This window comes from Chanodichthys erythropterus, chromosome 18, assembly GCF_024489055.1.
Source record: "Chanodichthys erythropterus isolate Z2021 chromosome 18, ASM2448905v1, whole genome shotgun sequence".
NCBI classification, from domain to species: domain Eukaryota; kingdom Metazoa; phylum Chordata; class Actinopteri; order Cypriniformes; family Xenocyprididae; genus Chanodichthys; species Chanodichthys erythropterus.
The window spans coordinates 38,855,561-38,875,759 of NC_090238.1; the positions used below are offsets into that span (position 1 = coordinate 38,855,561).

The following is a 20,199-nucleotide window of genomic DNA, read 5'->3' on the forward strand; positions in this document are numbered from 1 at the left end:
CAATCATCACTAGTACTAGTATTCAAAGTGATCAAACCTCTTGTGTTAAAGTTGAGTGTGTAAGTGCAGCATTTGTACTCCAGAAATGAATGATTCCTCAAATCATGTGTCTTGTGTTCTGCTACTTTACTAAGTGATCAGATGCACCATTTTCACCGGCCGGACCATAAAGCAGGTGAAAAAATCCCACATTAAAGGTTGTGGAGAGCAGAAGATCACAGAGAAGTGAGGGCGGAGCCGCCTGGTCACACGTGCCACGACTTGAACAGCTTTTGTGAAGCCAAAGCAGTTTAGGTGAGACAGAGAATGACATCAAAACAAATACAACTTTTGAAGGACATAATTCTGTAGAATGATGCATAATTTCAATACTAAACACTTTAGATAGATAAAGAAATAAATCTCAAAAGTAGATGTTTCTGAACTCACTATCTTTTCTTGTGTATATGGTGATGTACATCAAATTGTAATGGATTATTGAAAAAGAAAAAGCGTAGGGTGGGACTTGGTTCTATGCATCGGTTGTTGATTGGATGATGAGATGTGGGCGTGGCACTCAAAAGAGCTTGCAGGGGGCGTGGTTTAAGTGCATTAAATGTATGCACAGATGAAATGTATAACATGCATTTAGAAAATAGAGAGGGTGGATATTCATTTCATGCCAAAACTCACTTTTTTTTTTATTGAAGCTCACTGAAATGAATGAATGAATGAATGAATGAATGAATGAATGAATGAATGAATGAATGAATGAATGTTTGACAGATTTTATATGAGAAACTGACTTGATCTTTCTATCATGGAGGAGAGGAGATGAAACCAGAACTTTGCAATGTGCCTCATGAATTAGACGGTGAAAGATGGATATTTTGGAAAGACAGTTAATTTCACATTCAAGATGTTCACATCATAATTCATCTGTCTGTGTTCCCTGGATAGGTACAAGAATTGTTGCTTCATTCATGTGTATTTCTGTTGAGCCCCCTCTTTCGCTGCTTGTGATTGGACGCACTCCACGTCAATCATCGAGGGGGGCGTGGCTATGATGTCTCTCTCCTTGTAACGTGTTTGAGACTCAGTTGGAGTGTCAGTGATTCAGTGACACGGACAGAAACATCATCCTCATCCTCCTCATCATCACAGTTACTGTACCAGCTTTACGAACACTTTCACTTACTGGAAACTTGTATCATTCCCAGCGAGGAAGTTTGTAGGAAGTTTGTATATCAAGAGAGTCTCATTTGATCCGCTTCTGGATTTATTTGGACTTTGCGCATCTGGACGTTCATGTTAGAGACGCTCGAGACTCTGTAAACTTCGCCAAAGCGCGTCACAATGTGTCACCGGAGTTTGTTGTGCTTTTTGAGTGTGCTGGGCTTCTGCGCTCGGGTGGCTGGGGCTCACGAATGCGCACCGTGCGCGCTCCGCTCGTGCCCGCTCCTCGGCGCGCTCGGGTGCGGTTCGGGCCGGGTTCTGGCCCGTGACCCGTGCGGCTGCTGCGAGCAGTGCTCTCGGCTGGAGCTCGAGCTGTGCGGCGGGCCGGACTGGACTCTCGGCTACTGCGGCTTCGGACTCACATGCGCCGCGCTCAACAGAACCGGACCGGCGCTCATACCTGAGACAGGTGTCTGCAGAGGTCAGTGACGCGCGCGAGCTTTACCTTGACTTCACGACACTGAGTGAATGTTTATGAAGTGTGTAAGACCACCCATGATGATGAAGATGAAGATGAGGAGGGGGAGTAAGGTTGTGGATTTTGGCTCTGGTTGGATGAAATGCTTTTTTTCCACTAGCTTTTAGTGCACTGACTGATATAGTTATTGATAAATGAATTAGATTTCAGAAGGTAGTTCTGTACCATGGTAAAATGATGGTAATACCATGGTACTTTCATATAGCTCTGATTGAGATGTATAACAGCATTTGATACTTTAAAGAATACCATGCTAAATGTCTAAAAAACATGGTATTGGCAAAATTCCATGTCCAAATACTATAGTACTGCCATGGTAAATGTAAAAAAAAGTGGTATTGCTATAGCACCATGCTTAAAATACTATAGTATTGCTATGGTACATATCCAAAAACATGGTATTGCCATACTTCTATGTCCAAATACTATAGTATTGCCATGGTAAATGTAAAAAAAAAACATGGTATTGCCTTAGTACCATGTGCAAAATACTAATGTATTGCTATGGCTAATGTCCAAAAACGTGGTATTGCCATAGTTACGTGTCCAAATACTACAGTATAGTATTGACATGGTGCCTGTCCAAAAGACCATTGATAATAACATGGTACTTTTTAGTTAGTGGAGACACAGTTATGCTTATTTTGATTCCCATTTTTGTTGCTATGAGGTTTACAATGTCAAAATTGTCTGATAATTATATAATAATAGTTATTCGTAAGAGATTTGTTCATTTAATGTGAATCCATCTTATGTCAGTCTAAAATTTCATTCAGTTCATCCTTCATTGATGTAATAATGGCGCTGATGTAACTGCACTGGATGATCGGCTCTTCTGTATTGACCGCAGTGTCCTGTGATTTGATCTATGATGTGATATTAGGCTCCTTTCCAAGAGTTTAGTAAGGAAAAGGTCATAATGCCTGACCGGAGCTGGACTTTCTCCACGTTTAAATACTTGAATTGCTCCAGACGGCTGAGCAAAAGCAGAAGTTGGTCTGTGGGAAGGTTCCGGAGCTCAATTACCCCTCATCTTCATCTTCCTCCTGTGGGGTCTGTGATTCATCCCGAGGGATCGCGTCCTTGATTAGGTTTTATTTACAAGCGCGGTGTTAAGGGTTAATCCCGACCCGGTGCGTAACCCTGCTTTGAATGAGTCTGAATCAATGGATGCTGTGAATGAGTTTGCCTCAACGGGTCTCAAATCCCAAAATCAGCACCTGAAAAGCCAGAACTGTTAGAGGAAAAAGTCTCAAAGTTAAGTTATATTTTAAGTTATTCTCCGTGGGGTCAGCGTGGAAGTTTTAGGAGTGCGATCATGAGAAATAAAATATGATCATCATGTCAAAAAATTGAGGTTAAATAATGATAGTCGTTTCCAGCCACTGATTAACCAGCATCTCTTTAGCATAGTAATACATTATTCATGATTGTCATCGATAATTACCTCATCCTCCCCATTAGCAAAGAAATTAATGAGGCTATTTATATTCTGACATGGCTGAAGGCGAATGTGGAAATGAAAAGAGCTTGCTGAATATTGTATATCGGTCTTTTTTGGGGTACGTTCATTTGTAATGTTCTCATGCACTCTTAACAATAAATATTGGCATCTATGATTCCATATTCCACTGCTACAGTTCTGCAGTGTTTAGTTTATTCTGTTCTACATCAGTACTGCATATTTAAAGTGACAGTGCGTTATTTCTGCAGCACTCCAAACAGAATAATGACAAACAGGTTTCCCCAGTATGAAACTATTCTAGCAGGTCAATCACTGTCAGACCGCTCGTTTTGTCTCTTCAGCCTGAGGTCAGTCCCTGATGTCAGCTGTCTCCTCTCTCGGTCTGGACGCCAAGACAAACTTTCTCCATGTCCTTCTGTTTGTGAGTTTAAATATCAGCTTCCCACATTTGACCTGCAACAATTATAAGAGAAACTGCAATACTGAGTAGGACGTAACTTGTTTGCATTCAGTCTCTCCAAAACTGATTAAACTAGTTATCATGTGGACTTTAGATAGCAGCACTAGAACAGACTGTTTTTATTACAGACTAGCCTGTGTTCAACAAGTACGTTCCCCGTGTTTATGCATCCTGTTTGATCCAGCCTCTTTTTGGGAAACCTGTTCTGATAAACAGAACCAGTGTCTGATCCGTAGACGTGAACAGATGTGCTTTGTGGGCGCTCGCTACAAAAAGCGTTTGGGGTCGTGTGAAAATATGAAAATATCCTCGCAGGAAGTATTCATATGGAAAAGACGTTGGTGGAGCGGATCATTCTGAGGTGACAGGAAATAAAAGGGAAAGTTTTGGCAGGGTCATCTGACGGCTGGTTTGAAAAGCCTGTTTGTGATGGCGCTGTCTGCGTGAGAACAACCGCGACGTGGTTTTCCACAAATGGGACTTTTTTGTGCCAAACGCACCAATATCTGGCTGCTTTGGTTTCAGTACTCAGTCATGTCTGAGAATGTGGTTACTGTATTAACCAGTACTGTTCAATTTAAAACACATAATATCTCAATTGTTTCTCCAGCATTGAGATGAAAGTTCAAAAACTTTTAGCAAGCCTTTCCAGCAGCTCAGAGATCTCAATATGAGCTGAAGCAAGTTGATATCCACGGATTCTCTTGTTTGTGTCTGTTTTTATATTTCATCTCAGGAATTTCAGAATAGAAGTACATCTCTCCCAGTAAACAGGAAACGTTCTGGCATGGTTCTCTTAAAGATATGAACAAATGTTCTTCCAGGAACATTAATAGGCCATGTACGCACTGTAACGTTTCAGGAGTGACATCCGCAATTAAATTCACTCCCAAAACGGATTGACACTGTGGTAACCATAGCAACGCTCTGCCGTCTCGCGTGTTTGGTATCCGCTATTCTGACCAAAGAAATATTACAGCGACAAAAGACTCATTATGTTAAGCAATTTTTACAGTTGACGGAGGCGTCATGTTTTGTTGATGCTTGTAGGCTGCTTCACAGTGCACACTCTTGCAGTGTTGCCATGTCCACTTATTATAAGCGTTTTTGGGCTTGTTGCTTAAGCTTGGCTCATAAAGCAGTCTAGTTTATGGAGTTATTAAAGTGAGCAGGTGTGGGTTGCGATATTTTTATATTATTTTCTTATTGAAGAATTTGGATTTATTTTGGTTTATTGTGGGCTTGTCCTTGGTCGCTGTTTTTCTAGCAAGGTCTGGCAACATACTTGTAAACCTCACTCCCCTGACCTCAAGAGGCATGCTGGCAACTGAAGCTAGACACTGCGTTTAGCATCCTTGTTAGCATGCCAGCCTCCCATGCTGGAGACGGGGGCTTGAATCTCGCTCAGAGCTTGATCAGTAGGACCGGTTACATTTGGTGCCGTGACCCAGATGGTAGTGAGGTTTAGGGGGGTGAGTGTAACAGAGGCAAGCTAGTAGAGCTGTGTGTGTAAACCTCACTCACCTGGCCTCAATAACAGCAGCAGTAGCAGCAATAACTGCAGCAGCAATATCAGCAGCAGCAATAACGGCAGCAGTAGCAGCAATAACTGCAGCAGCAATATCAGCAGCAGCAATAACTAACAGCAGCAGCAATATCAGCAGCAGCAATAATGGCAGTAGCAATAACTGCAGCAGCAATAACAGCAGCAGTAATAACGGCAGCAGCAATAACAGCAGCAGCAATAACTAACAGCAGCAGCAATATCAGCAGCAGCAATAACTAACAGCAGCAGCAATATCAGCAGCAGCAATAACGGCAGCAGTAGCAGCAATAACAGCAGCAGCAATATCAGCAGCAGCAATAACGGCAGCAGTAGCAGCAATAACTGCAGCAGCAATAACTGCAGCAGCAATAACTGCAGCAGCAATAACAGCAGCAGCAATAACAGCAGCAGCAATAACAGCAGCAGCAATATCAGCAGCAGCAATAACAGCAGCAGTAGCAGCAATAACTGCAGCAGCAATAACTGCAGCAGCAATATCAGCAGCAGCAATAACGGCAGCAGAAATAACAGCAGCAGCAATAACAGCAGCAGCAATAACAGCAGCAGCAATAACAGCAGCAGCAATAACAGCAGCAGCAATAACAGCAGCAGTAGCAGCAATAACTGCAGCAGCAATAACTGCAGCAGCAATATCAGCAGCAGCAATAACGGCAGCAGAAATAACAGCAGCAGCAATAACAGCAGCAGCAATAACAGCAGCAGCAATATCAGCAGCAGCAATAACAGCAGCAATAACAGTAGCAGCAATAACAGCAGCAGTAGCAGCAATAACTGCAGCAGCAATAACTGCAGCAGCAATATCAGCAGCAGCAATAACGGCAGCAGAAATAACAGCAGCAGCAATAACAGCAGCAGCAATATCGGCAGCAGCAATATCAGCAGCAGCAATAACAGCAGCAGCAATAACGGCAGCAGCAGCATCAATAACAGCATCAGTAGCAGCAATAACAGCAGCAGCAATAACTGCAGCAGCAGCATCAATAACAGCATCAGTAGCAGCAATAACAGCAGCAGCAATAACGGCAGCAGCAGCATCAATAACAGCAGCAGCAGCAGCATCAATAACAGCAGCAGCATCAATAACAGCAGCAGTAGCAGCAATAACAGCAGCAGCAATAACGGCAGCAGCAGCATCAATAACAGCAGCAGTAGCAGCAATAACTGCAGCAGCAGCATCAATAACAGCATCAGTAGCAGCAATAACAGCAGCAGCAATAACGGCAGCAGCAGCATCAATAACAGCAGCAGCAATAACTAACAGCAGCAGCAGCAGCAATAACAGCAGCAGTAGCAGCAATAACAGCAGCAGCAATAACGGCAGCAGCAGCAGCAATAACAGCAGCAGCAATAACGGCAGCAGCAGCATCAATAACAGCAGCAGTAGCAGCAATAACAGCAGCAGCAATAATGGCAGCAGCAGCAGCAATAACTGCAGCAGCAATAACGGCAGCAGAAATATCAGCAGCAGCAATAACAGCAGCAGTAGCAGCAATAACTGCAGCAGCAATATCAGCAGCAGCAATAATGGCAGTAGCAATAACAGCAGCAGCAATAATGGCAGTAGCAATAACTGCAGCAGCAATAACAGCAGCAGTAGCAGCAATAACTGCAGCAGCAATATCAGCAGCAGCAATAATGGCAGTAGCAATAACAGCAGCAGTAGCAGCAATAACAGCAGCAGCAATAACAGCAGCAGTAATAACAGCAGCAGTAGCAGCAATAACAGCAGCAGCAATAACAGCAGCAGTAGCAGCAATAGCAGCAGCAGCAATAACAGCAGCAGTAGCAGCAATAACAGCAGCAGCAATAACAGCAGCAGTAGCAGCAATAACAGCAGCAGTAATAACGGCAGCAGCAATAACAGCAGCAGCAATAACAGCAGCAGTAGCAGCAATAACAGCAGCAGCAATAACAGCAGCAGTAATAACAGCAGCAGTAGCAGCAATAACAGCAGCAGCAATAACAGCAGCAGTAGCAGCAATAGCAGCAGCAGCAATAACAGCAGCAGTAATAACAGCAGCAGTAATAACAGCAGCAGTAGCAGCAATAGCAGCAGCAGCAATAACAGCAGCAGCAATAACAGCAGCAGTAATAACAGCAGCAGTAGCAGCAATAGCAGCAGCAGCAATAACAGCAGCAGCAATAACAGCAGCAGTAATAACAGCAGCAGTAGCAGCAATAGCAGCAGCAGCAATAACAGCAGCAGTAGCAGCAGTAGCAGCAGCAATAACAGCAGCAGTAGCAGCAGTAGCAGCAATAACAGCAGCAGCAATAACGGCAGCAGAAATAACAGCAGCAGCAATAACAGCAGCAGCAATAACAGCAGCAGCAATAACAGCAGCAGTAGCAGCAGTAGCAGCAGTAGCAGCAATAACAGCAGCAGCAATAACGGCAGCAGCAATAACAGCAGCAGTAATAACGGCAGCAGCAATAACAGCAGCAGTAGCAGCAATAACTGCAGCAGCAATAACGGTAGTATCAGCAATAGCAGCAGCAGTAACAGCAGCAGCAGCAGTAGTAATAGGTACTTATCACTACCTGAATTTTTCAGGAGTTAAATCAGTTGTAGAATGCTGTTTTCATTACCGTAAATGACTGAACAGTGTGTACAGAACAGGATTAAACTCTAAAAGGTGAACGAAAAGGCTGAATATAGCTGCAGTCTGAATGTGGCCATAGAATGTTCGTTCAAAGTTATCTGGTCTTTAATAATGTTCTCAAAGCATTAGCACAGAAACATTATTTATACATCATGGAACGTTTTTTATTTTGTTGTTGTTGTTTTATTTGGATGTTTGTCATTTTTTAAATTGTTACTGCTTGTTTCAGAACATTCAGAGAACATTCAAATGTAACATTCCTAAAGTGTTTAAAGAATGAATTACCAAGAAAAGGGGTTTATATAAAACTGGATGTTTTGAACGTTCAGAAAACATTCAGAAAAAAACATTTTCATAATCTAAAGGGAATGTAAGAACATTATAAGAACGTATTTTTGTAAGCTGGGCTATTACATCTCCTGAGCAGTTTTCTTCTGGTTTGTTTGGTGAGAGTTTGTGAGCCAATCCCCAGGAGAGCATCACGGGGGACCGTAGGAGCCGTCGAAGCCGGTTTGTCTTTGTTTATTCACATGCGCCGGGCTGGGGGGTCTTCAGGAGAACCTGCGGGAGCCGGAGGGGGTTCTGCCTCTGACGTGGATACTCTAGACTTATTTAACACACATGCGGCTGGAAGAGGAAAACACAGAGATGCATGTGAAGGGCTCAAGAGAAACCTGAGGCAGTGCAATTCAGAAAGACTCAAGCTGTGTCTAATGTACAAATGGGGTAATTCTTTTGCTCAGAGGTTTCTCTTTTAGAGTGAAGTTCTCGAGTATGTGTCAGTTTTATCTCATCGCTGTCTAGGAGAAGCATTTGAGACATTAAAGAGATTTTCGGCAGCATTCTGTGGAACGAAAGCAAACAAATCTCAGCCTGACATTATTGAGTAACGCCGTCTTCTTCTTCTCTACAGTGGTACCCGATGCGGACACAGACATGGAGGACGAGCGCTGCCCCCTGGTGAGCGGCTGTGATCGTGTGGACGGACGGTGTGTGTGTGAGTCCAAACGCTCCTGCATCAGAACCTACAGCTATCCCGACAGAGACGCATGCGTGCATGCTGGGAAAACAGGTACGAAGCCTGTGCAAAATCGTTTTTTTTTTTCGTTCAGATTGGAACACGTCCCAAAGTTTTCTTTGCGAGCAGCTCTTCTGGGACGTGTTTTAACAGGTTTGTGCATGATGTATCTTTAAATAAACCGTCATGTCACATCGTTTATGTTCAGTGTAAAGTTATTTGAACCTAAATTTATTTAAATTCATTGAACCAAGTTTACATTAAGGTGAGTCGCAATTTATATGCCACATTAATCATGGCCTATTAATCATCTGTAGCCTGTGTTTGACCTGAAACTCTCTGTCTCTCAGGGTCTCGCCGTCACGAACACAGACACAAGTTTGTGGGCCCCGTGAACCCGGCGTGTGTGTTTTCTGGCTGTAATCTGACGGCCGACGGCTGTGTTTGTTCATCCCAGAGCTGCTATGATCACTTCACGTACGTCAACCGCAGTCAGTGCCAGCGAGCAGCAGGTAACGCAACATTTCCAGTGCATTAACACTCAACAGGACATTTGAGACAGGATGTGTGTGTGTGTGCGATAGTTTTAGAATTTTTGTCCCTATTATGCTATTTTAAAGGCTCCTAGTTTTGTTTTGGAGGTTTACAATGGGTTTACACCCATCCAAGGTCAAAAACACTTTAATGTTCTCATAATATCCACTGCAGTATCAGCTCTTTTCTCTCAGTGTCTGAAACTGTTTGTTCAAAGATTCGCTCTCTCTAAACCCCACCTTTCTGAGATTCTGCTCTGCTCTGATTGGTCATATGGCCCAGTCTGTTGTGATTGGTCAGAAACCAAATGCTCATTATCATATCTGAATCTCAGCTCTTGGTTCACAGTGATACGAACACTAACGGTTTTACCTCATCAATCTCATCAAAGTGGATTTGCTTTGGTCTTCTCGACATGAACAACATGAACCAAACTCTTCCAGTCTCAGATACAACTACAGTGATTGAGGGCGGGGCAAAGAGACGCCGTTTGCCGGCAGCCAATGGGCTGGTATTATGCAAATTAGTCACAAAATTGTGTAGATTTGAGCAGGAAGTGACGTCTCGTTTCAGTGGTTTAGAATCGATTCTTTCTTTTGGGAGACAAAAACTCCATTTATCTTTGATCTTTGATTCACAAACAGCTCTGTTACACACTGCATGAACGGGAATATCCGAAAAAGCATAATAGAGGCACATTTTAAGATATAAAATGGATAATTCAGACTGAAAACCAAACTAATGAACTGAATTACCTGCTGGAAGATGATTATTATTATTATTAGTTCCAGGTGGCATCTGACATTTGATCACATTTACTGTGGGAAAAATTGGATCAAATATGTTAAATGTGTTACTCAGACCTGTGTGTATTACACTCTTATTGGTGGCTGAAAGCATCATCAGATTAGACTGAATATGTAATAAACAAACAAGCAAGTAGAGGCAGAAGATGTGTAGAACTTTGTGAATGACGGATCTTTAAAGTCGGCATGAAAGTGAAGTTGCGCTGGTCTTTTCTTCTCTATTGTGTCGTATATCCGAGTGAAACGCTTCTCAAACAAGAACAAATGTAGGGCGGGGCTTGATTCTGTCTGTGGGGAATTGATTGGATGGTTGTGGTTTGCTATTGGTGGATTTCATGTGAGTGACAGGTTGCCCCGCCCTCATCATCAGAGAAGAGATGCTGCAAGAGGAAGATATTCTGATTCAAGATTACCAGAACATGAATTTAACACAATAATGATGTGCAGCGATAAATCACACTGCAATATTACATTAAAAAAAACCCAAAATTTTCCATTTTGAATTCATGGTGACTTTAAATTCTGAGCAAATCTGTGACGTTTTCTGCATACATCGCTTTCATGTGTGAATGATTAAAATTGTGAATAAAAAACGCTAAGTAAGAAAAGCATTTTTTGCAGTGTACAAAATGTAAATTTTTATCATGGTAAAAATCTCTATAATGCACTATAAACATTATCCCTCTAATAATACATAACAGACATACACTATTGTTCAAACGTTTGGGGTCAATAAGATTGTTTAAAATGAAATTAATACTTTTATTCAGCACATACGCATTAAATTGATCTAAAGTGACAGTAAAGACATTTATAATGTTACAAAAGATTCTATTTCAAATAAATGCTGTTCTTTAGAACTTTCTATTCATCAAAGTATCCTGAAAAATAAAATGTGTGAGTTTCCACAAAAATATTTTCAACATTGATAATGATCATAAATGTTTCTTGAGCAGCAAATCATCACATTAGAAGGATTTCTGAAGGATCATGTGACACTGAAGACTGGAGTAATGATGCTGAAAATTCAGGAATAAATTACACTTTACTATATATTCACATAGAAAACAGTTATTTTACATTGTAATTTTATTTCATAATTTTCTACTGTAGTTATTTAAAATTGTAATATTTAACAATTTTACTGTAGTTATTTTAAAGTTTAATACTATTTCACAATTTTTAATGAAATTATTTTAAATTGTAATATTTAACAATGTTACTGTAGTTATTTTAAAGTGTAATACTATTTCACATTTTTACTGTAGTTATTCTAAATTGTAATATTTAACAATTTTACTGTAGTTATTTTAAAGTGTAATAATATTTCAGTTTTTACTGTAGTTACTTTAAATAGTAATATTTCACATTTTTACTGTAGTTATTTTAAAGTGTAATAATATTTCACATTTTTACTGTAGCTATTTTAAATTGTAATATTTAACAATGTTACTGTAATTATTTTAAAGTGTAATACTATTTCACATTTTTACTGTAGTTATTCTAAATTGTAATATTTAACAATTTTACTGTAGTTATTTTAAAGTGTAATACTATTTCACAATTTTTAATGTAGTTATTTTAAATTGTAATATTTCACATTTTTACTGTAGTTATTTTAAAGTGTAATACTATTTCACAATTTTTAATGTAGTTATTTTAAATTGTAATATTTCACATTTTTACTGTAGTTATTTTAAAGTGTAAAACTATTTCACATTTTTACTGTAGTTATTCTAAATTGTAATACTATTTCATAAATATTATTATTTCTAAATATATAATACTATTTCTAAATATATATATATATATTTTAATTTCACAATTTTTACTGTAGTTATTTTAAATTGCAATAATATTTTCATAATTTTTACTGTAGTTATTTTATATTTTAATATAATTGTAATATTTCACAGTTTTTACTGTAGTTATTTTAAATTTTAATATAATTGTAATATTTCACAGTTTTTACTGTAGTTATTTTAAATTATAATTTAATTGTAATATTTCAGTTTTTATTGTAGTTATTTTAAATTGCAATAATATTTCATAATTTTTACTGTAGTTATATAAATATTTGTAAAATTTCACAATTTTTACTGTGGTTATTTTAAATTGCAATAATATTTTCATAATTTTTACTGTAGTTATTTTATATTTTAATATAATTGTAATAATATTTCAATTTTTTTACTGTAGTTATTTTAAATTGTATTATTGCAGTTTCATGTCTTGTGACATTCGTCTCGGTCGCTCCACTCAGATGTTTTAATAATGATTTTTTTATGTCAATCAGCAGTATATCGTTCCTGATTCAGTATTTGTAACTTCAGTCCAGTATCATTTAATGCATGTTGAGTTTATTTAACAGCGTCTCTTGTTTAGATAGTGAGCTTTACTTCAGTACTGTAGTTTTATTCTCTCATCACCTAATTATTCTCCTGGTTTATTATAATAGTAATCAAAGTGAAGCTGTTGACATGAACCTGGAAAGAATTTGTAATAATAGATGTTGCAATGCATCACATGATCCGTTTCTCTGAATGAAGAGCGATTGGCCTGTTATTCTCAGTGTTTGTAAAAGGCTTGATGTTGTTTAATCTCAGCGTACAGTCTCAGTGGAGTAATCACTTCATACTGTAACTGTCGAACCCGAGACGGACCTACGAATCCGTCCAGCGATACAGTAAACAAGATTTCTTGGTTCTGCCGCTCCTTTTGTTCAGCGACGGCCCTTCCAGCAACCAAACACTGAGCGCTGCTTGTGTGCGATTACTCAAGCGCACATCTGTTGATCATTAGCTTGTTTGCACGACTGTTCGAGTGGGATGTGAGTGTCTGTTTGTTATCAACGCTTCAGTGTGGAGCTTATATAACAGACTCGTCCTTGAAAACCATGTTTCCGCCACATGCGGCGCACATATGATCAGGTATCTGTTAGTCTCTTGATGAAAGGCGAATCGCATGTCAGATCTACAGCATCTATTAAAGAGGCTATTACTGTATCTGTACATGGAGGTGTAAAGATTTTTTTAATGTATGTGTGTATACACTACTGTTCAAAAGTTTGAGGTTGGTATGATTTTATAAAATAGTCTCTTCTGCTCACCTTCTGCTGCATTTATTTGATCAAAAATACAGTAAAAATTAAGAAATATTATTACAATTTAAAATAGCTGTTTTCTATGTTAATATATATAGTAAAATATAATTTATTCCTGTGATTAAAGCTGAATTTTCAGCATCATTACTCTTTAATCTTTACTGCCACTTTTTATCAATTTAATGCATTCTTGCTGAATGAAAATATTAATTTAAGTGCTTTAAAATAAATTTTGCATACCCAAAACATTTGTTTTCAACATTAATAATAATCAGAAATGTTTCTAGAGCAGCAAATCATCATATCAGAATGATTTCTGAAGGATCATGTGACACTGAAGACTGGAGTAATGATGCTGAAAATTCAGCTTTGATCACTGAATGTAAATTACACTTTACTATATATTCACATAGAAAACAGCTGATTTACATTGTAATATTATTTAATAATTTTTACTGTATTTTTGATCAAATAAATGCAGCCTCAGTGAGCAGAAAAAAATTATAAACATTATAAACCTTTTATTTTTATTTTACTTTTTTATTTTATTTTATTTTTTATTTTTTTATTTTAATGGTAAAATCCCAAATACTGTTCCCACTTTGTCTTCATAATTTGTAACCAGTAAAATATTGTTACATAAAAGATCTACAGCATCTCGGGAGACTAGCAAGAGTTTGTGTGGCATTTAGTCACACAGTGAATGATGGCTTGCACTACCTGCTAATATGGGTTGAAATATAAAAGCACAAGTGTTGCTGAACCTTTCTGACATTCATGGCGGGTGAGACTTGGCCTCACTTCTGCTAATGAAATCATTTAAACTAGTGCCATTGACAGCATCACAGTGCCGGTCACCATGAACCTCTTCATCCGTTCTGCTCGGTCAGCGTGTCTTTGTGTCGAGACTCTTCAGAGCGTCAGTGTCTGAGCAGACGACACATAAACACAGACATGAAGGACAGACTGTTGCTCTGCCAGTGTGTGTGTGTGTTTACTAAGCTGTAGTTCAGTGCAAATTTGACCCCAGAAATGAGCTAAATTTGACATAACCTTACTGAGACATTTCGGGACGTCCTCTATTAGAAAAGTGGTTCATAGGACAAATAGAGCTGTCAACTGAAACATTGAATCCAAATCGAATTATAATGAATCCATCGTTATATGGCTTAGTGCAATTATCAAAGGCTGATTTAATGAATAAATATATGCGCTGCATGTTTCAGAGTGAAGCACTGTGTTCATTTATACGTGATTTCAGCGGCTTGCTTTGCAGTAAATGCTGCTCCACTTGAACTCAAGCGCTGCGAGTTTGTAATATAATGTGCATTTAAAAAAAACAACCAGCAAAATAAAAGTCTCCATTTGAAGATAATTCAAAATTAAATCATTGAATGGTCAGAAAATGTATTTGTCTGTCTCGGACACAGACAGGCTTATCATGTTCAGATATTCTCTGTTCAGAAACACCACATGTGAGCGGATGTTTATATTTTCATAGCAGAAACTGTGCCGTTGTCATTGGATCAAGTCAAGGACATGATGTGAAACTGTCCTGTATGTGCTGCTGACACTACCGGAGGCTTCTGTGATCGTTCACCCACAAAAAAGTTTCAAACCTGTATGACTTCCTTTCTTCTGTAAACTGCAATAGAAAACATTTTGTTCATACAATGGAAGTCAGTGGGGTCCAATGTTGTTTCAACGCTCTTCAAAATATCTTCTTTTATGTTCCACAGAAGAAAGAAAGTCATAGAAGTTTGTGTGAAGCACCTAAAGGGACATGGTGATGACATGAAAAATATAAGATGGGTGGTTTGTTGTTCTTTCGCGAAACTTTTGCGTTCTGCATTTGCTCGCAAAATCTTCTGCATTAAGTATAATAGTTTGCGAATGGCATTTCATAATCCGGGGTTTTCAGTGTCTCAGAGCGACTCATTCTGAAGTAAATCCTGCTCCACATCTCTGAAAGTGGTGCACAGCTGACAAAATAAACCTACAAAATTAAAGTTTGATGGTTTAACACTTCAAAATGAAGAAATTAAGCCATACATATTAGTATTGTAATTTTACAGTACTATAAAATAAAATTATTATTGTTTCTTTTTATTATTGTATTATTGTTGTTATTATTAAATACACAATTTTACAGTGAAATATTACAATGGTAATATTTTTTACTTTAATATTTTTATTTAGTAATAATAATAATACTAAATTAATAAATACATAATAGTAATGATAATGATGATGATGAAAATAATAATAATAATAATAATTATTATTATTATTATTTTATAGTCATATTGATATATAATCACAACATTTTGGCCAAATTGTTATTACAATAGTAATATTTCTAATTTTGTTTAATATTTTTATTTAGTAAAAATAACAATCATAATAAAAATAAAATAATAAATACATAATAATACTTCATTATTATTATTTTATAGTTATTGATATAGAATCAATCACAAAATGTTTGGCTAAATTGTTATTATAATAACAGCTGAAGTTATTATTATTATTATTAAATACTTCATTTTACAGTGAAATATTACATTAATTAAAAATAATAATCATTATAAAAATAAATTCATACATAATATCAATGAAAAAATTATTACTTTTATTATTATTATTTTTTATTATTTTATAGTTATTTTGATATATAATTACAACATTTTTGACCAAACTGTTTTTATTACAATAGTAATATTTCTGATTTATTAAAATATTTTATTTAGTAAAAATAATAATCATTAATAATAATAATAATTATTATTGTTTTATAGTCAAATTGATATATGATATATTGATACACATCAGAGGTACAGTAGGTTGTGATGGCCATCTCATGTTTTGTCTTTGACACTGTCAATCTTTCACTCCTGTGTTTTGCTGAAGTCACGGCCGGCACTGCAGCGAGAAGCTCGTCTCATTGTGTCTCTTCACGTGAACTAAACTGAAAATCAATGTTAAACCAGGGGACTTACCCCAAAAAAAGCCACACAGGGGCGGCTGGACTGAGACGGCTTTGTTCTGCGCTGACTAGCATCCAAAGTCAGTCTCTGAACAGAGTGCACATTGTGCGCTTTTTCCATGAGTAAACCCTGCTTGTCAACACAGCCTCCTCTGCCTGCGAGCGGCGCGCTACGGAGGAAGACTGCCGCCCTTGTGCCCTCCGCGCAAAGAAAAACACGTTTACAAAGAGCCGCTTCACTTTCATGAAAGAGCGTCTGAGATCTCAGATATATGCATTGTTTACAAAGGGCCTTTCTGCGCTTATAAAACCAATTTCCGCTTACCCTGGAGGCTTCATGTGTGTGTGTGTTTGCTGCCCAGACGTGATGTTAGTGTTGCTAGGCACTTTATACTATTACACCATTCTGCCCGTGACACATTTGAGCCATTTTCAGGACTGAATATATCAAGCACCTTAAATGAAGCCTTTGTGCTTTTGTGCGCCGACCGCGAGAGCCGCCATTGTGTCGCCGACGACTAGCTAATTATCCCGGACGAGCCCCCAAACAGAAAGTAAATAATGGCGTACGCATTAGAAGCTGAATTTGTCCATGACCTATTGTGTTCGTTCAGCTCACGCTCATAATTGTTGAACATCAGGCTTGGAGATGGACGCCTTGAATCACATTTGAATGACAATATGAGCTCTGATTGCTTTGGCCTCTGATGCTCATTACTGAATCAGTCTGCAGACATATACACATGCACATAATGGTGCGCATGAAAACGTTACATAATGTCATAAATGGAGTTTGCAGATGGCAAAATGTAAAAGCAGATAAATCTGAGCGCACTTTGAGGCATCTCTTCTGAAACTCTAGAGGAGTCTTTTTCTTGGGAGAAACATCTGAGAAGAATCAGACTCTTTAGACTCTCTGAATATTGTTGTTGAGAAACTTGACGCTCACGATAACGGCTGAAACATTAATTTCTGTCCTCCTGAGAACATGATAGCATCTGAAAAACCATAGTATTACCATGGTACCATTAGGAAAAACATGGTAATATTGTGGTACTTTGATATTCATTATGATAGTCAAGTCAGCTTTATTTCTACAGTGCTTTAACACAATACAGATAGTTACAAAGCAAAAATTAGTTCAGTTCAATATTGTTTTGTCAATGCAGTTGAATCTATAATATTACTGAATATTAACTAATAATAATATTATGCTAATAATATTGATATTGTGTTATTGCTATATTCATATACCATGGTAAATATATTATACTTCATTAAATGCTTTATGGTAATGTACTAGAGTTATTATGAATCAGCGTTTTTGAATGAATCTCTTGAATGAATGATTCAATGACTCACTCATAAAGACTTCACTTGTTTCATTACTGGATGAATCAGCGTTTCTGAACAAATCTCTTGAATGAATGATTCAATGACTCACTCATAAAGACTTCACTTGTTTCATTACTGGATGAATCAGCGTTTCTGAATGAATCTCTTGAATGAATGATTCAATGACTCACTCATAAAGACTTCACTTGTTTCATTACTGGATGAATCAGCATTTTTGAATGAATCTCTTGAATGAATGGTTCAATGACTCATAAAGACTTCACTTGTTTCACTATTGGATGAATCAGCATTTTTGAACGAATCTCTTGAATGAATGGTTCAATGACTCACTCATAAAGACTTCACTTGTTTCATTAATGGATGAATCAGCATTTTTGAACAAATCTTTTGAATGAATGGTTCAATGACTCACTCATAAAGACTTCACTTGTTTCATTACTGGATGAATCAGCATTTTTGAACGAATCTCTTGAATTAATGGTTCAATGACTCACTCATAAAGACTTCACTTGTTTCACTACTGGATGAATCAGCATTTTTGAATGAATCTCTTGAATGAATGATTCAATGACTCACTCATAAAGACTTCACTTGTTTCCCTACTGGATGAATCAGTATTTTTGAACAAATTTTTTGAATGAATGATTCAATGTCTCACTCATAAAGACTTCTCTTGCTTCATTACTGGATAAATTAGTATATTTGAATGAATCTCATTAATGAATGATTCAATCACTCACTCAAGAAGACTTCACTTGTTTTGTAAGTGGATGAATCCGTGTTTTTGAACGAATCTCTTGAATGAATGATTCAATGACTCACTCATAAAGACTTGCTTCATCAGTGTTTCTGAACAAAAAGATCACAATCTTTTAATGATCAATCATGCATCTTTAGATTCTATTAATTGAAATAAAGATGAAATCAAATAAAATGTAAATATTAGTCGAAAAACTTGCCTTGGCAATGAACTGAAATAAGTTTAGATTTATTAACTAAAACTAACTAAAGCTAAAACTGAAATAAAGATAAATTAATCCTAAATAGCACTATTTTAAATAAACAAAAAACAAATGCAGAAGCACATAAGAAAAGTGCTAAAAAATTAAACTAAAACTAACATGAAACTAAAAATATAAAAATAAAAGGTAATTCAAAAATAACACTGTGCTAGAAACCATGATATTACCATAGTACTTGTGTAGGAGTTTTAATGAATTCATTCAGCCACAGGACAGAGATGAATTCAGCGGTTCTGCCGTTAACGTGAGCGTCATTTTCCTCTGTGACAATATTCAGAGAGGAAGCTGATCAATGTGAGCTCTGTGTGGAGCGGAGCTAAAGTAAACACTACGGTACAGATATGTATTTATTCAGCAGTTTCTGCAGCTCAATCGCAGCCGTCACGTTTCCTACCCAAATATGAGCCGTGCACACTGACTCTATTCTGTGGCTGTTTTGGTGGTTTAAACAACCTAATTTGCTGTCAATTAACCGTCTTTATGAGCCAGAAACCTATTGGGGACCGGCCCCGTTGTGTGTGCACCAGTATAGTGGGACTGCCGTCTTGTTCTAGTTATGTGAGATTATCCAGGATTGAAACAGAGAGATCTGAGACGTGTGATTGGCTCAGTCAGACGCTGCTGGATAAAGCAGCTCTTCTTACAGCACATCCTCGGCCAGCATCAGGTTGCACGAGGGTTGGACGGGGACCGGGGCCCCACAGCTGAAGCCAGGGAACACCATCAGTAAAGCCACTGACTTCTGGAAGATACCACTGTGCAAATCATGTTGTGCAATTTCATTCTGTTTTATTTTCTTTCCCAGCCTGCATTGGACAGAGGATTCTGAACTATGCAACTAGTTTGTAAACCGTTCAACACACAGTGGTGTTTCGTTTCTGAATGAATCAGCCTTTGAGCGAATCAGTCGGGTGAATCAATGATTCAATGACACATTCATAAAGAGAACCATTTACTTCATTACTGAATGAATCAGCTGTTTGAATGAATCGAATTAATGAATGACTCAATGACTTACTCATTTAGATATTTATCACCACCTACTGGCAGTTTTAGTTTCTTATTTAGAGTATCTTTTCATTAAAAAAACTGTCATATTCTATATTAATAAAAAACCCATTAAAGCTATAGTTCACCCCAAAATGATCATCATTTACTTATCCTAAAAGCCTAAAAGGTTATGCGTAATAAATTCTATTTTGAATCAAATATAATATTTCTTTCTAAAGCTACTTTTTCTAATATCTATTTGATGCTTTTTTATTTAACACAATAATGACTTTAAATAATTTTTTGGGGCAATTTCTCAGTCAAATTTAATGTGTGATTAATTTGATTAATTAATCGCCACATCGCGTAATTAATTAGATTAAAATTAATGAGATTTTTATTTTACACTATTGTATATACAGTGTATTTCTTGTTTTATATAAAATAATAAAAATATAAAAAATAATAAAATAAAATAATTTTTAATATAATTAAATAATAAATAATAAAATAAATATTATTTTTCATTAATAATCAAAATAATGCTGAACTTCACCCTGCAACTAGCAAGGCACATTTTAATATTTATTATTTTTCAC

General features: G+C 37.3%; 1 protein-coding gene across 1 annotated transcript in view; it reads left to right on the forward strand.

Annotated features, from left to right (window-relative positions):
- Window positions 1-1,094: 1,094 nt before the first annotated feature.
- Window positions 1,095-20,199, forward strand: part of LOC137006433 (cysteine-rich motor neuron 1 protein-like) — a 51,761-nt gene continuing 32,656 nt past the window's right edge. Inside the window, exons 1-3 of the mRNA XM_067367196.1 lie at window positions 1,095-1,636; window positions 8,699-8,857; window positions 9,154-9,315. Coding sequence (XP_067223297.1) covers window positions 1,336-1,636; window positions 8,699-8,857; window positions 9,154-9,315 — 622 coding nt within the window. The 5' untranslated portion in view covers window positions 1,095-1,335. The remainder of the gene's footprint in view (window positions 1,637-8,698; window positions 8,858-9,153; window positions 9,316-20,199) is intronic.